The sequence below is a fragment of the Petromyzon marinus genome, unplaced genomic scaffold (assembly GCF_048934315.1).
Source record: "Petromyzon marinus isolate PM22_M1 ecotype Great Lakes invasive population unplaced genomic scaffold, UKy_Petmar_22M1.pri1.0 PM_G_Scaffold_19, whole genome shotgun sequence".
Taxonomy (NCBI): domain Eukaryota; kingdom Metazoa; phylum Chordata; class Hyperoartia; order Petromyzontiformes; family Petromyzontidae; genus Petromyzon; species Petromyzon marinus.
The window spans coordinates 1898552-1910842 of record NW_027422750.1 but is presented as its reverse complement, the minus strand read 5'-3'; the positions used below and the strand labels follow the sequence as shown (position 1 = coordinate 1910842).

The 12291-nt window shown below is 52.2% G+C and overlaps 1 protein-coding gene across 1 annotated transcript in view; it reads left to right on the top strand.

Annotated features, from left to right (window-relative positions):
* The window catches only part of LOC142912131 (mutS protein homolog 4-like), a 32339-nt gene that overhangs the window by 4359 nt on the left and 15689 nt on the right, over positions 1-12291 (top strand). Inside the window, exons 4-11 of the mRNA XM_076060449.1 lie at positions 247-443; positions 1843-1950; positions 2743-2858; positions 3242-3415; positions 4788-4957; positions 6042-6109; positions 6828-6902; positions 8557-8621. Of these exons, the coding sequence (XP_075916564.1) occupies positions 247-443; positions 1843-1950; positions 2743-2858; positions 3242-3415; positions 4788-4957; positions 6042-6109; positions 6828-6902; positions 8557-8621 (973 nt within the window). The remainder of the gene's footprint in view (positions 1-246; positions 444-1842; positions 1951-2742; positions 2859-3241; positions 3416-4787; positions 4958-6041; positions 6110-6827; positions 6903-8556; positions 8622-12291) is intronic.

The window sequence follows — 12291 nt, the reverse complement described above, 5'->3', positions numbered from 1 at the left end:
TAGACTCAGACAGAGACCCGTAGACTCACACAGAGACCCATAGACTCACACAGAGACCCATAGACTGACACAAAAACCCATAGACTCAGACAGAGACCCATAGACTCACACAGAGACCCGTAGACTCACACAGAGACCCGTAGACTCACACAGAGACCCGTAGACTCACACAGAGACCCGTAGACTCACCACCGTTCATCGACTCACGACAGGAGGCAGCACCCCGTCTCTCTTGTGGCCCCGCAGCGACCTCGTTCTCCACGACTGACGACGCCGACGCCGGCGACGATGAGGAGGAGGAGGAGGTGGAGGCGAGGTCGGTGGTGGTGGCGTTGGCAGAGGGCCGAGGTATCGCTCGGGGCGAGGTCGGCCTGGCCAGCATCGACCTGCGCTGCCCCGAGCTGGTGCTGTGTCAGTTCCCCGACAGCCAGCCCTACGTCAAGGTCAGCCTCCGCCCCTCCTTCTCTCTCCGTGCACGAACACAAAGGGCCCCCCCCCCCCCCCCCTGTGCAGTGCGTGTTATGAACCGGGCCCTGAATTAAAACTAAAACACGCACATTCTTCACCTGCGCGGTAAAGCGATTGTCATTTTTGTCACTTGCTGTACGGCCGGATAATGCGACGCATCTCTAACCTAAGTTTTCTTTGTGGTTGTGGTTGTTTTGATTTGAAGCTTTCGTGACTGCAGCAGTAATTCATATTCTTAGCTCTTTCGGTAAAGTCACCACGTTGAAGGGAAACAATAAAATAATAATATATATAAAACTATAAAAATTCTCACGACGTTTCAACCATAACACAAACGGTCATCATCAGGTGTCAAAACCAACGGCAAGAAACATTTGAAAGAAGTGGCGGTTCACATTTATTTATTTATAATCGGAGCATTTATTTATTTATAAAAATACGTTGGCGCCACGATTTGTCAGTTTATTTAGAATGACGAGTCCATCTATGTTCTGAAAAGAGGAGGGGGGAGACGAAAAATTAATGTATGCTGTCTGAAAGCCACCGTAAGCGTGAACAATCAATTAAGACCTGAAATAGTTTATCAAATCCTTACAATGATTGCTAAGCCAGAATACATCTTCTCGGTTTAAATTGTCTCTGTGCTTATTATTTTATTGTTTCCCTTCAACGTGACTTTACCGAAAGAGCTGAGAATATGAATCACTGAAGTCACGAAAGCTTTAAGTCAAAATTTGATGCTTTTCTTGGTCGTGTTTTTGTTGGTTTGTTGGTTTGTTGCGGTTGCACTCCGATTCAAGAGCCGGATGGCTCACAGGGCTATACCCAAAATAAACTGAAAACTGAAACTGAACCTTCAACACACTCGGCCGTTCGTAAAAGCTGAAGGGTGGTTTCGTACTCTGGTAAGAGAGCAGAATCACCGAACCGGAATTGATCGCTTGAAAGCGTTTAGCGCGGGGCCCTTGAAAGTGCGGGGCCCAGTAGCCACGTAAGTAGCTACGTGCCAATGTGTGCGTGTCGTTATTCTGACGGTATGCAGTATATTTATATACATTGACAGGTTGAGTTAGTATTAAACTATTAAACACTAGTTTTTTTATTTTACCTTACCTCATGCACCTAGCTTGGCACAGCAGTCAACCCACTGCACCTGGGTCTGTCCCGTGACCTCCTCCTGGTGCACCTAGCCTGGCACAGCAGTCAACCCATTGCACCTGGGTCTGTCCTGTGACCTCCTCCTGGTGCACCTAGCCTGGCACAGCAGTCAACGCACTGCACCTGGGTCTGTCCCGTGACCTCCTCCTGCTGCACCTCAGCCTGTTATTCTCGTTGCTGGCGCTGCTGCTGCTGTTGCTGCTGCTGCTTGTTCAGGCGATCACCAAGCTGCAGGTGCTACGCCCGCTGGAGGTGGTGATGCCCCAAACGGCCTGCAACCCAAACGCCAGCAAAATGTTCACCCTGCTGAGGGACTACTTCCCTGTGAGCACGCACGGAGGGCATCGCCACTACTCACCACGCGGAGACTCCTAGACTCATCACACAGAGAGCCATAGACTCACCACACAGAGACTCATAGACTCATCACGCAGAGACCCATAGACTCATCACACAGAGACCCATAGACTCATCACACAGAGACCCACAGACTCATCACGCAGAGACCCATAGACTCATCACACAGAGACCCATAGACTCATCACACAGAGACCCACAGACTCATCACGCAGAGACTCCTAGCTCACCCTGCTGAGGGACTACTTCCCTGTGAGCACGCACGGAGGGCATCGCCACTACTCACCACGCGGAGACTCCTAGACTCATCACACAGAGAGCCATAGACTCACCACACAGAGACTCATAGACTCATCACGCAGAGACCCATAGACTCATCACACAGAGACCCATAGACTCATCACACAGAGACCCACAGACTCATCACGCAGAGACCCATAGACTCATCACACAGAGACCCATAGACTCATCACACAGAGACCCACAGACTCATCACGCAGAGACTCCTAGACTCATCACACAGAGACCCATAGACTCATCACACAGAGACTCCTAGACTCATCACACAGAGACCCACAGACTCACCACACAGAGACCCATAGACTCATCGCATAGAGACCCATAGACTCACCATACAGAGACCCACTGACTCACCACACAGAGACCCATAGACTCACCACACAGAGACCCACAGACTCACCAGAGACCCACAGACGCACCACAGTGGGTGCTGCCACCTCGTGGTGAATGCGTGTGCAGGAGGCCCACGTGACCACGGAGCTGAGGAAATATTTCAACGAGGAGCGGGGCATGGACGCCGTGCGAAGGCTCTGCGTGCCCCACATGGCCACCGTGCTCATGGACGTGCAGGGGAAGTGAGTGGGTGTGTGTAGGTGTGTGTGTGGATGTGTGTGTGGATGGGTGAGTGGGTGGGTGAGTGGGTGAGTGAGTGTGTGGGTGAGTGTGTGGGTGAGTGGGTGAGGAGCTCACCGGTGAGCTCCTCCGGCAGGCAAGGCTGCGTTGGCTGGGCCATGTAGCCCGCATGCCCAGCCACCGCATGCCCAAACAGCTTTTGTTCGGCCGCATCGAGGGGGCTAAACGGGCACGGTACGGGCTAGAGAAGAGATGGAGTGGTTAGGGTTAGGGTTACCCACTCACTCACCCACCCACCCATCCACTCACCGATCCACTCATCCACCCACTCACCCATCCACTCACCCACCCCCCTCTCACCCTCCCCCCTGCCCACCACCCCCAGATACTACTGCCTGGCTTCGCTGGCGGCGCTGCTGCAGTATGTGGAGTTCATCCAGGGCGTGGTGCTCGCCCCAGCCTCCGTGCGCGTCTCCTTCTGCGGCAGTGAGCGCACCGCCATGATCGACGGCACAACGGCCGCCAACCTGGAGCTGCTGCGCAACTCCCACGACCCCCGGTAGACGATGCCTCCTCCTCCCTCGCTAGCGGGGATAGCCGCTCCCTCTTCTGTGTGTTGGTGTGTGTGTGTTGGTGTGTGTGTTGGTGTGTGTGGTGTGTGTGTGTGGGTGTTGGTGTGGGTGTGTGGGTGTGTGTGGTTGTGTGTGGAGCCAGGAGATTGAATATCTACCCTCGGGGCTCCTCCAGAAACAACGAAAAACCACTACGGGTGGCCACGTGGAATGTTCGAACGCTCACTGCGGAGGAGAGGCTGCCACTCCTCTGTCGGGAGCTGGACCGGTACCGCCTGGATCTATGTGGCATTAAGGAGGTCCGGTGGACTGGCTCTGGCTCCTGCCACCATGAGGGGTGGACAGTCCTCTACTCGGGACAGCAGACTGCCAAACAACAGGGAGTGGTTCTTCTTTTGAACAAAAGAATGAAGGGGGCGTGGGAGCGTGGCGGTGAGGTGTGGGAAGCTGTAAGCCCCAGGCTACTTTGGGCTCGCCTTCCCATCAACCCGAGGCGAGGAATGGTGGTCGTGGTTACTTATGCCCCCACTGAAGATGAACATCCGTGGAGGGATGCAGGCAAAGCCGATGAGTCAGATGCCTTCTATGACCTCCTGTCACAGGTGCTGGCTAAAGTGGCCCCTCGGGATAGAGTGGCCCCTCGGATAGGTCATGTAACCCGCATGCCCAGCCACCGCATGCCGAAACAGCTTTTGTTCGGCCGGATTGAGGGGGCTAAGCGGGTGCGGCACGGGCTAGAGAAGAGATGGAGTGATGTGGTACAGGAGGACGTGGAGCTGAGTGGACTTGCCGATGACTGGTACCAGCGGTGTCAAGATCGGCCTCTGTGGAGGAGGCTCGTGAAGGACGCTACTGGGCAGTTGGAGGCAGTCGCCCTCCAACAACAATGGAGGGCAGAGGAGCGACGCTCACAACAACGAGCGGAGCGCCGGGTGGCTAAAGCACAGCAGGTTGCCACAGTAGGGGGCACAGGTGGTGCATCAGCCAGTCATCTCAGTCAGTCGACCCGTGGCACCTGGGTCTGCCCCGTGACCTGCCAGCGGGCGTTCGACACTTCACGTGGCCTCAGGGTGCACAAGCGTCGTGGTGATGTCACCGCCACTTAGTGGAGAATGGTGGTTGTTGTTGTTTTGTGGTTTGTGTTGGTGTGTGTGTGTGTGTTGGTGTGTGTGTTGGTGTGTGTTGGTGTGTGTGGGGGTGTGTGTGGGTGCAAGTGTGGTAGTGTGTGTGTGTTGGTGTGTGTGCATGTATGTGTGGGTGCGAGTGTGGTATGAGTGTGTGTGGGTGTGTGTTGGTGTGTGTGTGTGTGACCCTCCTCCACCCGTGTGTGTGCGTGTGTGCGTGCGAGCGTGCACCCAGGAGCTCCCACTCGCTATTCGGGGTGCTCAACTACACGAGGACGCGTGGAGGAGCGCGCCGGCTCAGAGCCAACATCCACGAGCCGCTGGTGGACGAAGAGACGCTCAGAGGCCGTCTCGACTGTGTGGATGAGCTGATGCAGGAAGACAACTTCTATAGAGTGCAAGCCGGTGGGTGGGTGGGTTGGTGGGTGGGTGGCTGAGTGGGTGGGTTGGTATGTGGGTGGGTGAGTGGGTGAGTGAGTGGGTGGGTGGGTGAGTGGGTGAGTGAGTGGTTGGGTGGGTGGGTGAGTGGGTATGTGGGTGATGGGGCAGTTGTGGAGAGAGTGGAGAGTTTCCCATACCTGGGCAATGTGCTCATGACCGGCTCCAGTTTAACAGCAGAGGTCTCACTCCGAATCAGTCGAGTGGCATTATCTTTTAATCGGTTGCGTAACGCTGTGTGGAAGTTACCTGGTCTGTCGCTCTGCACGAAGCTTCGGGTCTTCCCTCCCTTCTCTACGCTTGTGAAACGTGTACCCCCCTAATGGAACATCTTCGCCGGTTAGAAATATTTAGGCTGGCCTGCCTACGATCAATCCTGGGTTTAACCAGGCTGGATTGTGTAAGGAGCTCACAAATCCTCGAAAAATTTGGACAAAGTCCCATCGGTGAGCTCCTCCGGCAGGCAAGACTGCGTTGGCTGGGCCATGTAGCCCGCATGCCCAATCACCAAATGCCCAAATAGATTTTGTTCGGCTGGATTGAGGGGGCTAAACGGGCGCGGCACGGGCTAGAGAAGAGATGGAGTGATGTGGTACAGGAGGACGTGGAGCTGAGTGGACTTGCCGATGACTGGTACCAGCGGTGTCAAGATCGGCCTCTGTGGAGGAGGCTCGTGAAGGACGCTACTGGGCAGTTGGAGGCAGTCGCCCTCCAACAACAACGGAGGGCGGAGGAGCGACGCTCACAACGACGAGCGGAGCGCCGGGTGGCTAAAGCACAGCAAGTTGGCACAGTAGGGGGCACAGGTGGTGCATCAGCCAGTCATCTCAGTCATCTTAGTCAGTCGACCCGTGGCACCTGGGTCTGCCCCGTGACCACCTGCCGGTGGGCGTTCGACACTTCATGTGGCCTCAAGGTGCACATGGCCTGGCACAAGCGTCGTGGTGATGTCACCGCCACTTAGTGGCGAATGGCGGTTGTTGTTGTTGTGTATGTCTGTGTGTGTGTGTCTGTGTGTATATGTGTGATGTCTGTGTGTATGTGTGTGCAGCTATCAGTCAGTTTCTGGATGTAGACCACCTGCTCTCAATGCTGATTCAAATCCCTAAGACAGAGACGGTGAGATGATCACTTTAATCAGCATCACCTCGCTCAGCACCACACAGTACCCCTTCATCACGTTAAACAGGGGTGGGGAACGTCCGGTCTCTGGCCCTGCCAAGGCAACCGCAGGCAGGACTCGAAATTCAATAAATCTAGGTAGAGCAAACCTGGAAGAGCAGTTGCGAGTAGCAACAACATCGTCAATACCGGCTAACATCACCAAACGCTTCGCCAAAGAGAAGCAGTTCCATCCCATCGCATTAGGGGCGAGTTAATTAAACGTTTGACCGGATATAACGGGCTAATTTTTAAGTTGATCAATTTTGTATGGCCCGCGAATGATGTTGTAAATATCCAAATGGCCCTTGGTAGAAAAAAGGTTCCCCACCCGTGATGTAGAGAGAGAGGCTATTTAGTGATCTATTTATTTGTCTATATTTATCTCTACATGTATCTATCTATATTCGGTAAAGTCACGTAGAAGGGAAATAATATAAATATAAAACAATACAATTTTCTTGCTGTGGTTTTCACACCTTGATGATGATTACTTGTGTTGCAGTCGAAACTTCTTGATAATTTTATTGTTTTATATTTTTATTATTTTATAGTTTCCCTTCTACGTGGTGACTTTACCGAAAGAACCAAGAATATGAATCCCTGCAGTCACGAAAGCTTTAAATCAAAATGTATCTATCTATGTATCTGTCTATCCATCCACCCTGTTCCCCAGTTGAGAACTGCTGAGTCTAAGATCAACTACGCCATCCACCTCAAGCATGTCCTGGAGTTGGTGTCTCCACTGCAGGTTACATCGCCTGCCCAAGATCACTGTCATCACTAATTATTGTTAATCACTACCATCACTAATTATCATTAATCACTGTCATCACTAATTATTGTTCATCGCTATGATCACTAATTATCATTAATCACTGTCATCACTAATTATTGTTAATCACTACCATTACTAATTATCATTAATCACTATCATCACTAATTATTGTTAATCACTATCATCACTAATTATTATTGATCACTGTCATCACTAATTATTGTTAATCACTATCATCACTAATTATTGTTAATCACTATCATCACTAATTATTGTTAATCACTGTCATCACTAATTATTATTGATCACTGTCATCACTAATTATTGTTAATCACTGTCATCACTAATTATTATTGATCACTATCATCACTAATTATTGTTAATCACTGTCATCACTAATTATTATTGATCACTATCATCACTAATTATTGTTAATCACCATCATCACTAATTATTGTTAATCACTGTCATCACTAATTATTGTTAATCACTATCATCACTAATTATTGTTAATCACTATCATCACTAATTATCGTTAATCACTGTCATCACTAATTATTGTTAATCACTAGCATCACTAATTATTGTTAATCACTATCATCACTAATTATTATTAATCACTGTCATCACTAATTATCGTTAATCACTATCATCACTAATTATTATTAATCACTATCATCACTAATTATTGTTAATCACTATCATCACTAATTATTGTTAATCACTGTCATCACTAATTATTATTGATCACTATCACCACTAATTATTGTTAATCACCATCATCACTAATCATCGTTAATCACTATCATCACTAATTATTATTAATCACTATCATCACTAATTATTGTTAATCACTATCATCACTAATTATTGTTAATCACTGTCATCACTAATTATTATTGATCACTATCACCACTAATTATTGTTAATCACTGTCATCACTAATTATTATTGATCACTATCATCACTAATTATTATTGATCACTATCATTATCATTAAGCTGCCACTGGGGGTGCCCCTAGGCCACAGCAGACTCACACACAGAGACAGCTGCCACTGGGGGTACCCCTAGGCTACAGCAGACTCACACACAGAGACAGCTGCCACTGGGGGTGCCCCTAGGCTACAGCAGACTCACACACAGAGACAGCTGCCATTGGGGGTGCCCCTAGGCAACAGCAGACTCACACACAGACAGCTGCCACTGGGGGTGCCCCTAGGCAACAGCAGACTCACACACAGAGACAGCTGCCCCTGGGGGTGCCCCTAGACCACAGCAGACTCACACACAGAGACAGCTGCCACTGGGGGTGCCCCTAGGCAACAGCAGACTCACACACAGAGACAGCTGCCACTGGGGGTGCCCCTAGACCACAGCAGACTCACACACAGAGACAGCTGCCAGTGGGGGTGCCCCTAGTCAACAGCAGACTCACACACAGAGACAGCTGCCACTGGGGGTGCCTCCACAACACCCACAGGTAGGGTGAGTGGCAGGTGAGTGGTGAGGTGAGGGGTGGGTGAGTGTTGAGTGAAGGGTGAGGTGAGTTGAGTGGTGAGGTGGTGAGTGGTGAGTGACAGGTGCAGGTGTCACCCTCACCTATCTCTCCCCTGCTGTGTTCCCAGCGAGCGCTCAGCCCCTGCAAGACTCCACTGCTGACAGCCTACCAGAGCTCCCTGTTGGACTGCAGGTGACGAGGAGACCAGGCTGGTGGTGGTGGTGGAGGTGGTGACTGTGGTGACGGTGGTGGGGGTGATGGTGGTGGAGGAGGTGGTGGTGGTGGGGGTGTGGGTGATGGTGGGGGTGGTGGTGGTGGGGGTGATGGTGGTGGAGGAGGTGGTGGTGGTGGTGGTGGTGTGGGTGGGGGTGGTGGAGGAGGTGGTGGTGATGGTGGGGGTGGTGACGGTGGTGGTGGTGGTGGAGGTGTGGGTGGTGGTGGGGGTGATGGTGGTGACGGTGGTAGTGGTGGTGGTGGTGGTGGTAGTGGGGGTGGTGGTGTGGGTGGTGGTGGTGATGGTGGTGATGGTGGTGACGGTGGTGAGGGTGATGGTGGTGATGGTGAGGGTTGTGACGGTGGCAAAAACAACCCCCTACCTCCTCGTTGGTGCCGGATGGCAACGCTGTGGTGGGCAGTGCCATGGGGGGAGGGCCTATTTAGATTTTTGGCTTTTCACTTCATGACGTTTGTAGCCACCACAGCAGCCAATTGGGGGCTCTGGATGGGTGCGAGGGGCTGGTAACCCATCTACGTTCAATTAATTATCACCAAACCATGAATGAAAAATGTAATTAATAAGCTTGTGCCGGAGGCCCCGGGGGGATAGGCATTCATGACGTCTCCTGGCCAAACCCCATTTGGCGGAGCCAGGAGACTGAATCCTTCCCCTCGGGGCTCCTCCTTTAACAACGAAAAGCCACTACGGATGGCCTCGTAGAATGTTCGAATGCTCACTGCGGAGGAGAGGTTGCCACTTCTCTGTCGGGAGCTGGACCGGTACCGCCTGGATCTCTGTGGTAATCAGGAGGTCCGGTGGACCGGCTCTGGCTCCTGCCACCGTGAGGGGTGGACAGTCTTCTACTCAGGGGAGGAGACTACCAAACAACAGGGAGTGGCTCTTCTTCTAAACAAAAGAATGAAGGGGGCGTGGGAGCGTGGTGGTGAGGTGTGGGAAGCTGTAAGCCCCAGGCTACTTTTTGGGCTAGCCTTCCCATCAACCGGAGGTGAGGAGTGGTGGTCATGGTTAGTTATGCCCCCACCGAAGATGAACATCCGTGGAAGGATGCAGGCAAGGCTGATAAGTCAGATGCCTCCTATAACCTCCTGTCACAGGTGCTAGCTAAAGTGGACCCTCGGGATAGAGTCATCTTGTTGGGTGACTTCAATGCCCGAGTTGGTCATGATGCTGACACCTGGTCTGGAGTGATTGGAAGGCATGAGCCAGATCAGCTCAATAACAACGGCAGGAGGTTGCTAGATTTTTGTGCAGCCCATGGGCTTATAATTACCAACACGCTGTTCCGGCATCGGCGCATCCACACAACATCATGGATGCATGCCGGGTCTAAGCAAGGCCATCTACTGGATGTCATAGTGACGGAACAGCGAATGCGGGCCCATGTCCTTGACACCAGGACCTACCGTGGTACTGATCTGCCCACTGACCATCGACTAGTCATCTGTAAGATGCGCCTGCCATCTTCCACTCCGGTGGTGGGTGTACACCCAGGACCCCATTTAAACCCATAGTGGCCTGGTCTCAGTGTGGCTGGGGTTGGCATCGTCCCCCACTCCTCCTGATGTCGAGGGACAATGGGAGAGATTTAGGACTGTGGCTCATGCAGCTGCAATGGCTGCTTTGGGTACACGGTCCAGACCTCCCCAGAGACCTTGGCTGACAGTGGAGGTGCTCAGGCTGGCTGAGAAAAAGCGACAGGCCCACTCTCATAGCCTACAGCATCCCGCGTCGGAGAATGAGGAGGCTTACCGTAACCTTTGCTCGGAGGTATGGAGAGCCGTGAGGTGCTGCAAGGATGGGTGGTGGTCGCGGGTTGCTGAGGAGATGGAGTCTGCCTCAATGGCCCGCGATCACTATTCGCTCTTTAACGCCATAAAAAAATATAACCTGCAGCGCCACACCTATTACCATCATTAGGGGAAAGAACAGTGACCAAATCTCCGACCCCGAGGAACAGGTTTGCATATTTGCTGAGCATTTCTGTGCGGTCCTGGGGGAGGAAAAATCCCTCAACCTGGAAAACATCGTGGGCCAAAGTGGGGATGACACTACTGAGGCTGCGGTGCCTCAAATATTGGAAGAAGTCACCCCCTGTGAGTGGCTGGCTGAGGTGCCATCTGTTGAGGAAGTACTGAAGGCAATTCAGAGTCTGAGACCAGGAAAGGCACCGGGTAGAGACGATCTCCCAAGCAAAATGCTGAGGAAGGGTGGCGTTTGTGCACAAACTGCCCTACATGACATCATAACAACAGTCTGGACCACTGGATTGGTTCCGCAGGATTGGAAGAATGCCCTGGTGGTCCCCCTCTTTAAGAAGGGGGACCGCACAGACTGTAACAACTACAGGGGTATCTCACTCCTCAGTGTGCCGGGAAAGGTCCTGGCAAGGATTATTCAACATCACCGTGCAAGGCACGCTTAGGAGAGGCATGCGGAACCCCAATGCGGTTTCAGGAAAAGGCGTTCCTGCACATGTCATATTTTCTGTCTGTCTGCTACAGTATAGGTATAGGGAATTCCAACAAGACCTACATCTCTGCTTTATTGACCTGGTCAAGGCCTATGACACCATCAGTAGGCCTGGGCTTTGGGTTGTTCTTCGTGCTTTCGAAGTCCCTGACCCTCTGCTCATGATCATTAAGGACCTTCATGATAGTGAGCGGGCCCAGGCAAATCTACGTGGCCGGGAGTCGGAGCCATTCCCTGTACACCTTGGGGTGCGGCAGGGATGTCCTCTGGCTCCCACATTATTAAACATCTATTTTGACCACGTAGTTCGTGAAGTCTTCAGTAGCTGTACCTGAGGAATTCCCATCTGCTACAGATAGAATGGGAGGCTGATCGATGCCCGGGTGCGGTCAAGGGATGGCTCCCGATTGTTCAACCATGTAATGTATGCCGATGATCTGGGAATTGCTGCTCACTCAGAGGAGGAGTTGGAGGCACTGCTGCTGAACCTGGAGCTTGCCACTAAGAGGTGGAGCCTTACCCACTGAAACTAAGCACTTGCCTGGGTATTTTGTGCCATCGGACACTCCACCCCCACAACTTCCAATTGGTGATGGGATAGTTGTGGGGAGAGTGGAGAGTTTCCCATACCTGGGCAGTGTGCTCATGACCGGCTCCGGTTTAACAGCACTCGGAATCGGTCAAGCGGCATTATCTTTTCATCGGTTGCGTAATGCTGTGTGGAAGCTACCTGGTCTGTCGCTCCGCACTAAGCTTCAGGTCTTCTCGGCCACAGTCATTCCCTCCCTTCTCTATGCCTGTGAAACGTGGACCCCCCTAAGGGAACATCTTTGCTGGTTAGAAACATTTAGGCTGGCCTGTCTACGATCCATCCTGGGTTTAACCTGGCTGGATTGTGTGAGGAGCTCACAAATCCTTGAAAGATCTGGGCAAGGTCCCATCAGTGAGCTCCTCCGGCAGGCAACACTGTGTTGGCTGGGCCATGTAGCCCGCATGCCCAGCCATCACATGCCGAAACAGCTTTTGTTCAGCCGGATCGAGGGGGCTAGAGAAGATGGAGTGACGTGGTACAGGAGGACGTGGAGCTGAGTGGACTTGCCGATGACTGGTACCAGCGGTGTCGAGATCGGCCTCAGTGGAGGAGGCTCGTGAAGG